This window comes from Pogona vitticeps, chromosome 2 (genome assembly GCF_051106095.1).
Source record: "Pogona vitticeps strain Pit_001003342236 chromosome 2, PviZW2.1, whole genome shotgun sequence".
Classification (NCBI taxonomy): domain Eukaryota; kingdom Metazoa; phylum Chordata; class Lepidosauria; order Squamata; family Agamidae; genus Pogona; species Pogona vitticeps.
In genome coordinates, this window is record NC_135784.1 from 65183169 (window position 1) to 65201764 (window position 18596).

The 18596-nt window shown below is 39.6% G+C and overlaps 1 protein-coding gene across 50 annotated transcripts in view; it reads right to left on the bottom strand.

The window, feature by feature from the left end:
- SLMAP (sarcolemma associated protein) overlaps positions 1–18596 on the bottom strand; it is a 136980-nt gene that overhangs the window by 58156 nt on the left and 60228 nt on the right. For 27 of the 50 annotated variants that reach the window (XM_078385309.1, XM_078385312.1, XM_078385318.1 and 24 more), the window contains exons 2-3: positions 11392–11545; positions 665–737 (exon numbers count right to left, since the gene is read on the bottom strand). In XM_078385309.1, coding sequence (XP_078241435.1) covers positions 665–737; positions 11392–11545 — 227 coding nt within the window. The remainder of the gene's footprint in view (positions 1–664; positions 738–11391; positions 11546–18596) is intronic. The other 23 variants (XM_078385307.1, XM_078385313.1, XM_078385310.1 and 20 more) reach the window with 1 other exon arrangement.

The following is an 18596-nucleotide window of genomic DNA, read 5'->3' on the forward strand; positions in this document are numbered from 1 at the left end:
AAGCCAGAGAGTTCCAGAAAAACATCTACTTCTGCTTCATTGACTCCGCTAAAATCTTTGACTGTGTGGACCACAACCAACTATGGCGAGTTCTTAAAGAAATGGGAGTGACTGACCACCTTATCTAACTCCTGAGAGATCTATATGTGGTACTGGAAGCAACAGTTAGAACTGGATATGGAACAACTGATTGGTTCAAAATTGGGAAAGGAGTACGACAAGGCTGTACATTTTAAAGGAAATCAACCCTGAGTGCTCACTGGAAGGACAGATCCTGAAGCGGAGGCTCCAATACTTTGGCCATCTCAGAAGAAGAGAAGACTCCCTGGAAAAGACTCTGATGTAGGGAAAGTGTGAAGGCAAGAGGAGAAGGGGATGACAGAGGACGAGATGGTTGGACAATGTCACTGAAGCTACCAACATGAATTTGACCCAACTCCGGGAGGCAGTGGAAGACAGGAGGGGCTGGCATGCTCTGGTCCATGGGGTCACAAAGAGTCAGACTTGACTTAACAACTAAACAACAACAACAAAATGGCACTGAATAAAAATTATTGTGGCACAAACGGTACATAATAAATTTATATTAGCCCTGATATATAGAAATTCTGTAATATCTAAACTCTGTTGGACATTAGATCAACAAATTTAAAATTACACTTACTCCGACCGTAGTCTAGCTTCCATACCATCTGGGAGAAACAGCTTTATCGTGGAGACAATGCATCCATGGGTGACTAGAAAGAACAGTAATACTTTTTCTAAATAACTTGTTGATGAGAATCTATTCAATGAAAATATAAAATTATTTCAATGCTATTGCTCTATGCAACTGTAAAAATGCTATCATACAAGAAAAAAAAAACCTGACACACAAGTAAAAGCAGAGGAGGGGGGAACCTTCTTATACTTCAACTTTCCAAAATAAGTTCATGAGAGAGAAGTGACTGACCATAAAATGGTTCAGAGAGATTTAAATCCCATGCTAGCTTCCACTTGGTGATTTAGATCCACTCTGAATTATTCTGGTAGGATAAATGTGCCTTCCTTCGAAAAATAAAAGTGACATTTTAAAAAACCCCACAACCCCCTCTAAAGTTCTTACAACATGCTACAATTACAAAGAAGTCCAACAGTTATAGAGTAGTCATTAAGAATGAAAAATATATTAGAAAAATAACACTTGCCTTACTTTCACTTAAGAAAACAGCCAGCGATCTAAAATGCCAGGCACAGCATTTTTAATCCTTTCCAGAAACGACCCTAAGGCCCTGGGAAGGCTGCTGGCAAACGACAGGAAGCCTCTAGAGCAGCAGGCAGGAGGAGGACATGAGGGGATGCCCAGAAAATCAATAGCAACAGCAATAGCAATAGCAACAATCCTTTGTGCACATGCAGAAAGACTTAGCATGAAAGAATCATCAGTATTGCTTCTCTTGATCCTTACCACTGGAAAACCAATGGCAAATAGAACCAGTTAGAACTAAAAATTGGCATGAATTTGAACCACAACAATATAATAGAAATGTGAAATTTGCATGGTTTTTATCATGATTCTAATACAGAATTCTGGGACACAGGCAGGGCAGAACTTGTAAGACAAAGCATGGGGTTTAACTGCATCTTTTTAAAGCATTGTCTGCTATCTGTATCATTTAATGAAGAAATGGGATCACACATTTTTTGATGAAGCATTTAGGTTTGTTTCTTATACTTTACGGCTTGCAATACAAATACTGAAGGTAATTCTATGTTTCTGTAATCCTCAGCCTCCTCTTGGATGAACACACTATAAAGTGGCGAGGGGGTAAGTGTGTAAGGGAAGCTTGAGAGCAATACTGTCAGAAAATCAGAAACCATTCCGAGTCTAGGCTTGCATCATGGTCATTAAAGTCAGAATGGTCAATAGCAAGGTTCCCACTAAGCTGGGTGTGTGCGTGCATGAATCCCCTCTGTGCAGCTGTCTTCCTCCTCTGCGCAGCAATCACATTAGGTTCCGGTTGCGACGGAACCCAGCTTGTGGGTGGGGCAGAGTCGCATGCACATGCAGGGGTAAACCACACGAGCAAGGGGCAGAGCCCTGCCCAGCAGGGCTTAAAATTAGAGGGTACATTGGTCAAGAGTCATCCAACTCCTTCAAAAATTAATAGCCTCATCAACAAAAGGAAATTAACAGTTCAGGTGGTGATGGAGCACAGAAATTCTTGACAGGCAGCTAATGGGAAACATTAATAACAGATAACAATGGCAGAGGATCATTTCAAGACAATAGCAGTGATAGTCAAGCTAACTCATGCTCGTACTTTGCAAAAGATGGCAATGGTGAGCCATTGCTGAATATTTCTATCTTGAAAGCCCTATGATGAAACAATCCAAAATGGAACAGAAGATAGTGCTGGAAGATGACACTCCAAGGTTGGAAGATTCTCAATTAGTTACTGAGGAAGAGCAGAGGATAAGTATGACTAGTGCTGTTCTTAACGAAACAAATGGCCTAAAGCTGAGAGAACATAAGCTGAGGTGCACAGTTGCAAAAGGAAAGTCTGAAGCTACATACATAATTGGAAGTTGGAATATTGGAAATGTGAATCAAGGGAAACTCAGAATTGTAAACAAAGAAACTGAATATATAAACACTGCAATACTTGAGGTGTGTGAACTATAATGGAATGGAATAAGACATTTTCAATAACAATGAAGTGTTTTACTCTGATAATATAAAACTCAGAGGAAATGGGTTGGCTCTAATGGTGAGAATTGAAGTAGCATAGGTCTGATCAATTAATGTCACAGAAAGTCTATTAACCTAATCATCGTTCATGTTTGTACTCCAACAGATGCAGAAGAAAAAACTGAAACCTTAACAAGTGTCCATAAGGGACACACAGCAAAACAAGATGTTCTGGTAATCATAGGAATGCAAAAATGGAGACACTCATTAGGCCCATAAGAAAGAAACCTAGTTTGGCGGCGGACGAAATTGGCAATTATAGGCCCGTCGCCAACGTTTCTTTCATGAGCAAAGTGGTTGAGAGGGTGGTGGCTGACCAGCTTCAGGCACACTTGGAGGAAACAGACGCCCTGGATCTGTTTCAGTCGGGCTTCAAGCCACGCCATGGTACAGAGAAGGCATTGGTCGCCCTGTACGATGACTTGCTGAGGGAGGCCGACAGGGGTGAGACATCTCTGTTGGTCCTCCTCGACATCTTGGCGGCCTTCGATACCGTCAACCACGGTATCCTCCTGGGGAGGCTCTCCAAGTTAGGTATCGGAGGCCTGGCTTTGGCCTGGTTCCGCTCCTTCTTGGAAGACCGCCCCCAGATAGTGCAGCTTGGGGAGAATATCTCGGCCCCATGCAGTCTCAAATGTGGGGTTCCACAGAGGTCGGCTATCTCCCCAATGCTGTTCAACATCTATATGAGGCCGTTGGGTGGGGTCATCAGGGAGTGTGGAGCATCGTGTCATCAGTACGCTGATGACACCCAGCTCTACATCTCCTTTGTACCAACTGCAGGTGATGCCGTCCTGTCCCTTCGGCGCTGCCTGGAGGCTGTACTGCAATGGATGCAGGAGAATGGGCTGCGGCTGAACCCGGACAAGATGGAAGTTCTGAGGGTGGGTGCCCCTGTTGTGGGCGGCCTGGGTGACTCTCGTTCGGGGGGTGGCCCTGGCCGCGAAGAGTGGGGTTCGCAGCCTGGGGGGTACACCTAAACCTGACGCTCACCATGGAAACGCAGGTGGCGTCGATAGTCCGCATCGCCTTTTTCCACCTTTGGCGGATTGCCCGACTGCGTCCTTACCTAGACACAAGGGCGCTCACTACCTTAGTACATGCACTCGTGATCTCTAGATTAGACCACTGTAACACGCTCTACGTGGGGCTCCCTTTGAAGCTGACATGGAAAGTTCAGGTGGTGCAGAACGCGGCGGCTAGACTCCTCACTGGAGTGAGAAAATACCATCATATCTCTCCTATCCTGGCCAAGCTGCACTGGCTGCCCATCCGTTTCCGCGTCGACTTCAAAGTGTTAATGCTTACATACAAGGCCCTAAACGGTTTAGGACCTCGATATTTGGCGGAACCCCTGCTCCCACCTAGATCTACCTGGATCACCTGCACGAGCCAGGAGGTGAGGCTGAGGAGCCTAACACCAAGGGAGGCCCGGAAGGAAAGAACACAAAATCGAGCCTTCTCGGCGGTGGCTCCTCGCCTCTGGAATAACCTTCCTCCAGCGATTCGTGCGGCCCCTACGCTGGGCATATTTAAGAGTCAACTAAAAACATGGTTATATGTTCAGGCCTTCCCTCCTGTCAATACTTAATTTCCTTTCTCTTTCCATTTATTATTTGTTTTATTATATGTGGTGTTGTTTATCTGAAAAAAATTTTATGCTTCACTGTATACTTTTTATGGAAGCCGCTCAGAGTGATCGATTTGACCAGATGAGCGGGATATAAATCAAATAAATAAATACAGTGGTGCCTCGCATAGCAATGTTAATTCGTTCCAAAAAAAAAATCGCTATGTGAAACCATCGCTATGCGAAACACCATTTCCCATAGGAATGCATTGGAAACCAGTTAATCCGTTCCAATTGGAATGGATTGCCGTTGTTAAGCGAAAAAACCCATAGGAAACATCGCTAAGCGAAACAATGTTTCCTCCATTGGAATGTATTGAAGTTGACTCAATACATTTCAATGGCTTTGCGAAGTCAATTTTTGCAAAATTAAGTGTGTCATAAAAGAGTCAAAAATGGTTTTAAATGCTTGGATTAGCTTCTGCACCCTCTAAAACGGATGCAAAAGTTAATTTGGCTTTGATCTGACTTTTCGTTAATTTATGGTGAATTTTTCCCCCCAACTTTTGACAGCTGTCAAAATGTGACAGCTCCATTATTTCCTATGGGGGAAGAAAAAATTCACAAAAAATTAACGAAGACTCAGCAACTGTTCTAAATGCTTGGGTTCGTTAGAGGACCCCCTAAATCGTGTGCAAACCTGATTTGGCTTTGATCTGAACTTTCGTTAATTTATGGTGAATTATTTTCTCCCCCATAGGAAAGCATGGAGCTGTCAGATTTTGACAGGTCCATTGGTTCCTATGGGCCGAAAAAAAAATTCATCATAAATTAACGAAAAGTCAGATCAAAGCCAAATCAGGTTTGCACATGACCTAAGGGGTCCTCTAACGAATCCAAGCATTTAGAACCATTTTTCACCTTTCTAAGACACTTTTTTAATTGAAAAAAGAAACATCGTTAAGTGAAGCAGGGGACCTAAAATCGCATTCGTTATGCGAAGCATGGTCCCAAACTTCGCTAAGCGAAAATCGCCCATAGGAAACATCGTTATACGGTGCATATTATTTTCTAAAAAACACATCATTATGCGAATTCATCGCTAAACGAGGCAATCGTTAAGCGAGGCACCACTGTAAATAAATAAATAAATAAATAAATAAATAAATAAATAAATAAATAAATAAATAAATAAATAAATAAATAAATAAATAAATAAATAAATAAATAAATAAATAAATAAATAAATAAATAAAGGAGAATGAACCATCTTTGAAGGATTTGGCGTACAAGTATATATTGGAATATACCAGAGAATTTCAAAAGAAAATCAGTTTGCAATCACGGTAATACCTTTGACTGCAGAGATCATGAAATGGTATCAGCCATTCTAAAAGAAATGGGTATGTCACATTTGATTGTTCTGACTGATGCATAGGTTCCATTCTAGATAAGAAACTACTGTTAGGATAGTCACTTCAATGATAATTTCAAATAGTGACTGCAACCAAGAAATCAGAAAAAGCCTGCTACTCAACAGAGCAGCTATGAAGAAACCAGAAATGTTTCTTAAGTGCAAAGAGACCAAGGCCAACAACATACATATTATGGTATTACTGATTGATGTGTGGATGTGAGGTGAAGAAAGCTGATAGGAAAACAAGTGATTCATTTGAAATTTCGCATTGGAGGAGTTCGGCCACCAGAAAGACAAATCAATGGGTTCTACATTAGAGATGGGGGTATTCGTATATGAAAATCCCCACACAGGTGGCGATAACGAGGATGGTCCACTCACCGATCCGCTGCTGCCGTGGGCACCACAATCCTTCCAATGACTCCGGAGCTCACAATTGGTGAGCCACTCCTGGGAGGTGGTGGGACGACAAGCCTCCCTGCCAGGTCGAAGAGTGGCTCACCAATTTTGAGCTCCGGAGTCATTAGAAGGATTGCGGCACCTGAAGCAGTGGCAGATTGATGAGTAGACCATGCGGCCGCATGGGGCTGGACCCTCATTATTGCCACCTGAGCAGAGATATTCGTATTTGTATACGATTACCCCCATCTCTACTCTAGATCAATCAATCCTTTTCTCGTTCCAAAGGCAAACTTAAATCTCAGTAGAAAGCTCATCAGAAGCAAAATTTACTAAACACCACCACTGTACTTTGGACATACAATGTGAAGACAAGACCCACTGGGGAAAAATAATGCTAGGAAAAGCAAGATGCAGTGGGAAACATTAAACACCAAATGTGAGACAGATTGACTTGGCAAAAGAACCATAATTTTAAGTTTGCAAGATTTGAACAGGACTGTTAATAATGGGGCCTCTGGGATGTAATTAATTCATACAGTTGTCATAAATTAGAAAAAGCTTGTTGGCGGATAACAAACTATAAACATTTGTATCTATATATTGCTTTTATGAATAATAACAACCCTGAAATGATGGCTTTTTCTCTTCACTCAGTTTTTATAGCCCTGAAATCCATATTGTCCAAGATCCACAATAATTTGTATTTCCAATGAAAAGATATGAAGGCATGAGCATCAGTGAATTTTAAACTCCTGTTGGTTTATGTGGTATAACTAATCACCAAATGACAATCATCAAACTTTAATATATTCAAGTACAAAGACATAGTACATGCTTCCAATAACATGCTTCAAGATATGATACAAAGAAAAAGCAGTCTTGCATCTGAATTAGACTTTGTTAAGAGAAAAAAACACAAAGCAGGTCCAGTCTTATGAATCCAATTTAAGTTTTCAGCACTGACAATGGGATCCAATGACATAAAAGCATGTTTATCCTCTTCCAGGATGTAAAGAGAAAAGTGGAAATCTCGAAAACGATTATGGGACTTTTTATATGCTATGTCATCTCAAAGCACATTTTTCAAGAAGTCTGTTACTAGAAAAAAAATAACAGTTCATACCTAGCCAGGGCTGATTTCACCTGCACCACTTAAGGGCTTCTCTTCTGATGATCAATACTAACTTTATACCAAGAATCTTTCGATACTTTACCTATTTAAGTATAGAAATCTGGATTTCCCCAAAAGGAAACTATTACATTTTTATAGACTTGATATGAAAACAGACTGATATGTTAATTTTGCTCAAACAGTTCCACATTCATAAGCAAATGAATTTAGAAATATATTTTTAAAAGCCAAGAAAACCTTACACTTTATGTTCTAGGTTGCCCAGTTTAGAAGAAACAAAAAAGTATTGAATATTGCTATTATGGCTTGAGCGTTAGATTAAAGTGTTAGACTTGGCATAGAGACTGAACAGTGTGCTTTATTTTATTTATTTATTTATTTATTTATTTATTTATTTATTTGTTTGTTTGTTTGTTTGTTTGTTTGTTTGTTTGTTTGTCTAACTAACTAACTAACTAACTAACTAACTAACTAACTAACTAACTAACTAACTAACTAATATGCCGCCCACATTACCCGAAGGTCTCTGGGCGGCTTACAGCATTTAAAATACAATAAAAAGGCAAAATAAAAGGGCAAAATAATTTATGCTCTCCAGCAAATCGTATAATCTCAATATAATTCTCTGTGGCAATGCTGGGGCCATACTGATCTTCTCAGAGAAAAAAATAAAATACTGTATAAAAGTGCCAAACTAGGAGGAGTGAATAAAGTAGCATACAGTGGTGCCTCGACTTACGAATGTCCCGACATACGACCATTTCGAGTTGCGACCAGCTCTAGCCGCAAAATTTTGCTTTGACTTGTGGCCGGAGCTTTGAGTTAACAATCAGAAAAGAGCAGGGAAAAAGGTGGGAAATTCAAATGTGGGGTGAAAAAGCTGAGTAGCTTTTTCACCCCAACGGTTAGAGTGTGTGCGTCCGAAGAGCTTCTTACTGACTGGTGCTGCTTTCTGCTCCTGGGTGAGTACATTTACAGGGTTTTGCAGTGTGGGTTTGGGTTGGGGGGGTTATGTTTCTGTGCTATGTTGTTTTGTTTTTTGGAGATTTTTTTTGCAGCCCCATCACATTCTGATAGGACTTGCAGTGCTTTTTTTGTGTGTGCATGCTTATATTTTGCAGTCCTATCGTGTTCCGATGGGACTGGATTTGTGTTGTTGTTGTTGTTGTTGCAGCCCCATCACGTTCCGATGGGACTTGCACTGCTTTTTTTGGTGTGTGTGCTTATTTTTTGCAGCCCCATCGCATTCCAATGGGACTGACTTTGTTTGTGTGTTGTTGTTTTCTGTTTTTTGGTTTTTTGCAGCCCCATCGCGTTCTGATGGGGCTTGCAGGTTTTTTGGGGGGGGGATGTGTGTGCTTATTTTTTGGAGCCCCATCGCGTTCCGATGGGACTGGCTTTGTTTGTTTGTTTGTCTGATAATTTTTTGCAGTCCCATCGTGTTCCAATGTGGCTTGCAGTGTTTTGTGGGTTTTGGGTTTTTTTTTTTTTTAAGTGCTGGAACGGATTAATCCCATTCCCATGCATTCCTGTGGGAAATGGTGCTTTGACTTACGATCATTTCAAGTTACGCCCATCTTCTGGGACAGATTAAGGTTGTACGTCAAGGCACCACTTTCTTTTCTTTCTTTTAGGACTGAATTTGGATTATTTCTCTTATATAACGTGAACATCTAGGTAAACAAAAAGGACTATATTTAGGAGACAGATGTTGTATCTGACAATAAGTTGTACAGAGACAAGTAGTATTTTAATCTAAACATACTCACAAATCCATTTTATAACCAAGGTTATCCTGGACAAATAGTTACACCCTTCATTTTGAAACTACTGGGAAACAGACCAAGTTTCCAGTTAGCTACTTTCTTTCAAGTAGTCTATGCATCTGTGAATTACTAAAATAATGTATATTTGATTTACATCTTGTCTTTCTTCCAAATGTGGGACCCAAGACGGCCCATAACATGATTAACTTTAAGAAGATCTACATAAACACATGAAAATTTATAAAATTAAAGTACAATGAAACAAAAGTGAATTAAATTGATAAAACTGAATTAAAATCAATTTTAAAAGCATACCAATGAAGAACATATAGCACCCACCCATTAAATGCTGCTTCCTCAAAAATCAGTCAATTGCCAAAAGCCCACCTGAAAATGTATTTGCCTGCCGACAGAAGGACAATAAGTAGGAGGCCAGCCTAGCTACTACTGGTAGGAAAGTCCAGAGCCTGAGACCAGCCACTGAGAAAGTCATATCTTTCAAATCTTCACAAAATGTGTCTCTGGGGGCAGCAGGACCATGAGATATACCTTCATTGAAAATCTGGGTATTCTTATATGGAAAAATGGAGTCTTTCAGAGAGCGCTGACCTAAATTGCATAGAACCTTTATATGTCATATCCACAACTTTGAATTATGCCCAGAAACATTTGGGAAGATGGTGAAGTCATGTTCTTGCTATAGGTGAGTCTGGTCAATAATCTGGGTGCAGTATTTTGGACTATATGTAGCTTCTCAACAGTTTTCATAGACAACTAGAATTTACTACCCACATGGGATGTACCAAAGACATACATAACCATGACCAAATCAGACATCTTAGGATGTTAATTCAGTTGGTAAACCAGTCAAAACCTGAGCTAGGGTCCACAGAAATAACAGTCTTGATTTTCAGAGGGAGTGTAGCCACATCCAACACAAACTGAACCAACAAAGCTTTGTTTGTCCTCAGCTAGTCTATCACTGATGCCATATGCTTGTTCAGAACAACAAGAAAAATGAAGCTAGCTGCCTTAGATTTAGATGGCAAAAAGAGAGATATATTTTATAAAATTAGTGATAATAAATTTCAAAAAATCCTGTGCTTTTTGCCTTAATGTTCTGACACCTACCTGGAATAGAGGAAGTATATGATGACAGAAAAAAAGCAACAATCAACATATGGACAAGCTGAAGGAAAATATAGCAAAATCCATACACTACAATAGACACAGACAATTCTAATCATTTATTTTTATTGTATTTATATTATTTCTATTTGTCATTCAAACGTTTATGAAGGCTAATTAGTAGAAAGTGTATTAAAGGTAATACAAGTTAGTATGTTAAACACATCTTAGCATTTGTGTATGTTGCCATTACAGTACTTTTATTACCAGTTGCGGGGAAGAGGATGGCAATCAACCTAAAATAAGACCATAGTAAAGACAGTTCTAACAACTGTCCACCCAAACTTTGGTTTTGAATGAGATTTTAACCAGAAGATGTTATATCTCCCAGAAAGAAATATATCACTATTCATAAGGTCTTCTCTCCTGCAGCTAAGAGCAACTAGGGGTAGGCGTCACTTTTGTTATAAACGACAGCATGGTTGAGTGAGTTAAAAGTTTATTAGTAGTACAATCTCAACCAGTATGTATATATTAAAATACATATACACAAGTGGAAAGATGCATTTAACAAGTAATTTGGCCAATAATCAGGCTTCAGGGTATTTGCATTTATAATTTAGAACAACAAAAGTACTGTTACACATGCATGATTGTCTGAACAAAAACACTTGCTGAGAAAAGTGATACTCATTGATCGGAAGCAGAGAGCTAAACCTATCTACTTCCATGGAGAAATCCCTTCACTAAGTCTAAACCATATGAGCCTGCCCATCTTCTAAGATCAGGCCAGGAGGCCCTTCTGAAGGTGCCATCCCTGAAAGAGGTGAGGGGGATGGCATGTCGAAATAGGGCCTTCTCAGCTGTTGCTCCCCAACTTTGGAATGCCCTCCTTATAGAGATCCGTCTGGCTCCAACACTCTTGGTCTTTTGGCGCCAGGCAAAGCCCTTTCTGTTTAGCCAGCATTTTAATTAAACAGTATTCCCTAGCTGGCCACATGAGCAGCAGGACTTATTAATATTAATGTTTTAAGTATTGTTTTAATATATGATATTTTATATTGTCTTTTAAAATGTTTTTAATGTTTTTAAGTTTTAATATTGTTGTACGCCACCCAGAAGCCACTGGTAATGGTGCGGCTAAAAAATATTGTAAATAAATAAAATAAATAAATAAACCAAGTGGACTGTCTTTCTCTGAAGCTTACTTTAAAACTAAAAATAAAGAGAAAAAATGATCCGTACCCTTACCTTTCCGCGTGTTCTCCGTCACATCTACGCCAAATTGGATGATATCACCAGACAGAATTTCACATGGTGGGCTCTCCTCAGATCCTCTGCTCAACCTTTGACTATTTATAAAGGTACCATTGCTACTCTTAGTGTCTTGAAGATAGAACTGTAAGAAAAACATAGGACTAACAGTCAACCGCAAAGAAAACAACAATCACAAGACTGTAACCAAAGTTAAAGTTAAAATTTGGCAATTGAGAATGGTGCAACCTATAATGGTTTATGCACACACACGCATGCGCACGCGCACACACATGAGAGAATATCACAATCAATAACAGCAATATTTATATTTCCGACAACATTGAATACACATGTTGCTTGCACAGGTATTCAATTTAAAAGCATTACTAATAGAGGGAGGCAGAAAAACAAAGGAAGGGAAAAGTAGGAGTAATTGATAAAGTACGTTCCTTGGTACAAGAGTGCCAGGTAGGTTTCCTTGGGTCCTTTCAAGGAGAAAGATGTGGTAAAAATATTTTAAATAAGTAGCAAAGGAGTATGAACAACCAGGGCAAAAGAGTTTTGGGTGGCTGAGGGAATCTGAGTTAAGGGGTTCAAAGAAGCATAATAAAACATGTAATTCTATGCAACACAGCTCCCTAGGAGATGGTTGCATCACATTCCTTTTAATTTGAGGAGATGGAGGGGAGATTTTTGAGGAGAAAAATTTAACAGATTCTGAAAGGAAACAGGGATTTAATGGTCTTCCAAGAGATGGGAAGTAAACACAGAAAAGAAAGCACAGCAAACCATTGCCCTCTGCCCTGACAAAGTGACCACCCAGGACATGTTCCACAGTCAGCTAAGTAACACATATTGAAGCCACAGCTACCTCTGAGTCCTAAGCTGTGTAGTGGAGACCTGGCTGAAGAACTAATCCCACATGCAGATCTAATTATAGGATTTTATACTAATAGGGAAACAGGACAAGATTATGTTATGATTTCAGTGAAACTAAGGGAGAGAAACGTGTCCAAGCAACTTCAATTAATCCAACTGCAACATTCCTCCCCAAGATGGTGTCTCTTCCCACTAATTTTTACACTAGCAGGTCACACTCTTCTCAGGGACATCTCTAGTATATTCATCATATACCTAGCCACCACTCCTTAGTAACACTAGGATAGGCTTTAGGCTAGAGCAGCCATTCTCTTTTTTATTTATTTATTTTTTCTTAAACTACAACATAAACATAAAATGCATAAATCAAAATACAAATCGACTGTGTTTCCCACCACCATAGTTGAGACCTCTTGCAGTAATCCTCTTCTTCCTCTATCTTTATTCTTCCTTTACTGTCCTCCTCTCCAGAACTGCCTTGATTCTTGATTCGGAGCTTTCCCTTTTCCTCTTGTTAGCTTATATAGATTCAATAAATCTACCCCATATATCATAGAAATTATTCTTTTTCATCTCTCCTTTCTTAACCTTTAAATGACAAGTTAACTTATTTATAGCAATGTTCCATATTTCATTATACCATTTGTCCATTCGAAATTCACACTTTGATTTCCAATTCCTTGTCTGTTTGTTTAGTTGTTAAGTCATGTCCGACTCTTCATGACCCCATGGATCAGAACACGGCAGGCCCTCCTGTCTTCCACTGCCTCCCGGAGTTGGGTCAAATTCTTGTTGGTAGCTTCGATGACACTGTCCAACCATTTTGTCCTCTTTCCTCCCCTTCTCCTCTTGCCCTCACACTTTCCCAACATCAGGGTCTTTTCCAGGGAGTCTTCTCTTCTCATGAGATGGCCAAAGTACTGGAGCCTCAGCTTCATGATCTGTCCTTCCAGTGAGCAATCAGGGTTGATATCCTTCAAAAAGGATAGGTTTGATCTCTTTGCAGCCCAGAGAACTCTCAAGAGTCTCCTCCAGCACCACAGTTCAAAAGTATCAATTCTTTGGCGGTCAGCCTTCTTTACGATCCAGCTCTCACTTCCATACATCGCTACTGGAAAAACCATAGCTTTGACTATTCGGACTTTTGTCAGCAAGGTGATGTCTCTGCTTTTTAAGATGCTGTCTAGGTTTCTCATTGCTTTCCTCCCAAGAAGCAGGTGCCTTTTAATTTCATGGCTGCTGTCACCATCTGCAGTGATCATGGAGCTGAAGAAGGTAAAATCTGTCACTGCCTCCATATCTTCCCCTTCTATTTGCCAGGATTTTCAATTCCTAGCTATTATTAATCTGGTTGCTGTTAATAAATTGGTAATCAATTCTCTAGTCATCTTATAATATTCCACATTCTCAAATATTGATAACAGAGCCATCTCAGGATTAAATTCTATATCTTTTTCACATATGCCATTTAGTTCTTTAAAGATTAGTTTCCAAAATCTTCGTACTTTCACATATGAAAGTATGTACCAATTTCCTTTTCATAATAAAACATGAAATTCTATGGAATTAGAATAAAACATATAATTATATGTAACATTTCCAACAGACATTCAGATAACTAGTGTTAATTTTATTAAATTTTGTCGGTGTCAAATACCATCTTAAACCCAATTTGAAACATTTTTCTCTTATTCTCACTGACATACAGTAAATTGTAAAAACCTCATTTTGTACATATTCCTCCATTCTTCATCATTTACTCTTTTTCCTAAGTCTTGTTCGAACACTAACTTCAATGCTTCTTTCTCTTCTTCTTCTAGATGAAGCAGGAATCTATAAATTTTACTCACCGTACCCTTTACTGAGTCTGTCATCTGAATATCTTCCTCTAATATAAATTGTTCATATTTTGTATATTCTCTACCTTTATTATACTTCTTTACCCATTCTTTAGTCCATCTTTTTAACTGCATATAATTCAACCATGATATACAATACGCATTCTTGTTTTGAAGGATCTGTTTCATTCGCCTCTAGAACAATCTCCCTCCTGAGATTCGCGCGGCCCCCACTCTGGGCACCTTTAAAAGTCAATTAAAAACATGGCTATACATTCAGGCCTTCCCTCCAGCCAATACCTGATTGTTCTGTTTATTCTCTCTATTTATTTTCTACTTTATTTTTGTATTATGTATGTTATAGTATGGTTTTTGTAATTTTTGTATTATTTTATTGTTTATATTATACTGGAAGCCGCCTAGAGTGGTCTTTTAGGCCAGATCAGCGGGGTATAAATCAAATCAAATCAAATCAAATCAAATCAAATCAAATCAAATCAAATCAATCAATCAATCAATCAATCAATCAATCAATCAATCAATAAATTTGATCTTTCGATCTCATTTTATACAACCAGTCTCTTTTTTTCTTTAAATAATTCTGCATAAACCTTCATATTGGCAGGAAAATTCTCTATTTCAGTCACTAATCCTAATGGAGAGTTAAACGGACATAAATACTTTCTATACTTGTACCGGACATTTAACATATTCTTTAAAAACAGGTTATTAGTTTCACTTATTTTATATTTCTTAATCATACCAAATAGATATTTTTAATATCCACCTGTAAGCAGCCATTCTCAAGAAGGGCCATATGCCTCCCTCAGGGGGTTTGGCACATTTGAAGGGGGACACAGACTGGAAGCAATTCTGCACACATCCCATTATAAGGTTTATTATGTAATTTATGCAAACTTAATTCAGCTTATATTTCTTTCATATTGTGCTTATGGCAGTGGTCAAAAAAAGATCAAGAATGTCTGGTCTAGAGAAAAACCATCCCGCAAACCTCTACCAAGTACTAGGAGTTGCACTTTTTACTGGGCCCCAGAGCGAGCCTTCTTTTTTTGCCCCATTCAGATACTGAATTAAATAATTTCTCTTTCAACTGTAAACTCATTCTTCACCATCTCGTATTATGTAGTTTGATGTGGGTGTAATGTTTCCCATTTGTAGACTGCTTACTATCTTCTATATCAGGGTCCCCAAACATGGGTCCGCAGTGCGGTGCCAGTCCGTGGGCTTCACAGGACCGGGCCATGGAGACAGATCTCCCACCCCCCGCCCACATGAATGGTCGGTGTGGTGCCCTCGTGTGCATTGCAGGAGAGTGGGGCATTTACAGATGGGTGTGGTGCACTCTCGTGCATGCGTACTTGTGTGCCCCACGAGCGCACCATGCTCATCCGCGAGGGCGCCCCCTCTCACCTGCGCATGGCCGCCCCACTCTTTCCTTTCTCTTTCTACCTTTTCTTTCTCCACTCCCAATTTCCTCCTCCAGTCTCTCCCTTCAGCTTCTCCCCTCTAAGAAGGTCTTGGTGAAATCACCATTCTTTGTCTATACAGTAATCTGCCTCTTCCTTAGGTGTTCTTAGCCTTTCCCATTTCTGGGTCCAAGGGTCTTGCATCTGTACCCATTCCGAACCAAGAGGCAACTCTTCCTTTCCTGCACTTCCCCTATCCCGCTTCTATCTCCCCTCCCCCTTTTTCCTTCATTTCCTGCCTTTTCTGACCTATTTTCCTTTATGTTTAACTCCTTGAACTCCTCTGTCATTTCCCTTCTGTCCCCTGGCGAGACTCCTGTGATGCTTCATCTGGCTTTGGCGAGGGTTCTCCTCTCTATCCACTGTCTCGCTGATGAGGAAGGACGGTGCTCCGGCGAGCAGGAGTCCCGCCTCACCTCCTGTCTCACACATTCCAATCACACCAACCAATCAACAGTCGGCTCTGCACTCAATATTGTATCATCTATTATTCAAGCATTTGCAACCAACCATTCATCATACAAATGTGTCACCAATTATATGTACAAATACGTCTGTGTAACTGACTAGCATGAGCAGAACTGCCACACCAACTTCCTTCACTTTTATCACTGTTATCAGTAACCACTGGAGGGGAATTGTATAAGCTGTTACTGATTCTGTTCCTTTTTTTCAAGCACACACAAAATAATGTTTTCACTCAATGTTTGTATAAAAGTATTCAATGATTTTCAGTAAGCTTTAGAAATCTTTTTAATGGATAACACAAAACATTGCATTAACCAAGTGAAATGAATACCTTTTATTTAACTGACTGTTTAAAAGTCAAGGGCTGCAATAATGCATGCTATTTACATATGTTAAACACCTAAACAAAAGATCAGTGGTACTTAGAAACACGAAACTGAGATTTATGGCTACAATTCTATGCCAATATAACAAAAGGACACTGGTGATTTTTTTAAAAAAGATTAATGGTTTAAATTTCTAAAGCATTTAAATAGGTTTTATATACTATGTACTTACACTCCTGGGAGTCTTTCAACATTACAGTTAGTTGGCATGTGACCAGTACAAAAATACTGAGCCCTCTGCTTTGGTGTACTGTACTAATTGCTACTGCCTCTTTAATTTCACCATTCTTGTTATTGATGGATTAAACATCCATTTCCAGATTTTGTCTCACAGTACAACTTTGTTGTGTTATCATATATGACACAAGGGGAGATCATATAACATCACATGGAGAAATAGCATGAACTGAACAAATAGGGAATCATAGTATCAAATAACTATAAAAGAAAGCCCTACTTCCTTTTACTAGAAAAGACAGCTCACAGGATCAATATATAACTTTCTTTTGTACTGGTGAACAGCAGGTTATTTCCTGTACTAACATAGCTAAATATTTTATATTTAATACAGTTTTTTTAAAAGTTAGGCCTAAATCCCAATATGTTACATGATGCTAAACAAGAGTTCTTCACCCAACAATCTTCAAATGTTTTGTGGAATGTTTAGTTTATACATTTGCAGCTCTAAATTATTTAGCCTCAGACTTTTACTCTAATGTAAGCCTTAGGCCAAGAAAAATTGCACTTTCTTGCTCAGTTCTGCACAGTGAGCCTTCTTTTATACGCAATGTTCATGATTTCACCTTTTTAATAGACATACTTAAATCAAGGTCTAGAAACAGACAACTGTCAAAACCATTTGCAATTTTATGCAGGTATAAAGCAAATAATGTAACATTTGGAGGTGAATTGCCTCAAGTTAGGAAATTGCTATAGCCTCACTCAGGATGCAAGAGCTGATGATTTCTTAATTTGAGGCAATTCAGCTCCAAAAGTTAGGCTGTGTAAGTTAAGATCTACAGATAGAACAAGGTTTTAGCAAAAAATTAAAGGAACATTTCTCTAAAAGTTATGAAGAGCCATTATATCTTTCCTCCAGGATGCAACCTACAAACATGGGCCAAATATGTCTACTAACTTATGAAACAAAACTGAATCTTACTGATTTATGTAAGGTGCACTATTCATCTGTAAGTGCTCTGTCACCGGTGGCAAAGTGCATCGCATAAGCCTTCAAGATCTCTTGTCCTTGATCCAAGGGTTGAAAATCATGGTAAGGGCATAACATGGTACCAGTCCCTTCATGATCTGAGCACAGAGCTGCTGGAGAAAATCTTCAGCAGTGGCATCTAAGGACTCCCAATTCCTTGGGCTGCTGGAGTTCAGTCCCCAGGACAATGACAAAGGACAAGACATTCTGCAAGCTCACTATGGCACAGAGTCTTGGTGGCCTCCTTGAATGGCTCCAGGATTGCCATGACCTGAGTCAAAATGTCTCACTGGACCAGGATCCCTATGTCACTTGATGAAACATGAACTGCTGTTCAACCAGGCATTGCAACATATAAGAAGTCGAGTTCCATCTGACGCCAATATGGCAGACCAGGTAGTGCTCTGGGCACCGAACTCTTCCTGCTTCTGGTGCAGGGGTGACTGACCATGCTGCACAAAAGGCCCAGAGAATGCTTATCACAAGATGAAGGGTGCGGACAAGGCAGAGTAAACCAACAAAACTGTTCCCTTCACCATTGCAAACACATTGGCTCCTTTATCTGTGACTGTTAAGGTCTGTTGGGGGGCCCACCAAGCAAACTGGACAACATCTCTCAGAAAGTCAGAATGTTGTTTCCCATCACGTGCCTCCCATACATCACCTGGCTTTGGAGCAGAGCCCAGCGAATCCCATGGGGGATTAGGGAGAATCCATGATTTTTGTACATCAGAACCAAGGGAGCAATATGCAAGGACAGGTTGGCAAGCACTACAGTGAGGGAAAACCAAAGGAAATGGGATGATTATTCCTCCAAAGAAGTAATTAAAAGGGCAAAAATATCCAAGCAGGCAAAAAAGAGGGAATCTAAAATCCAATCCAAAATGGGAGGCAGAGTATGGAGAGCAGCAAATGCAAGGTGGAG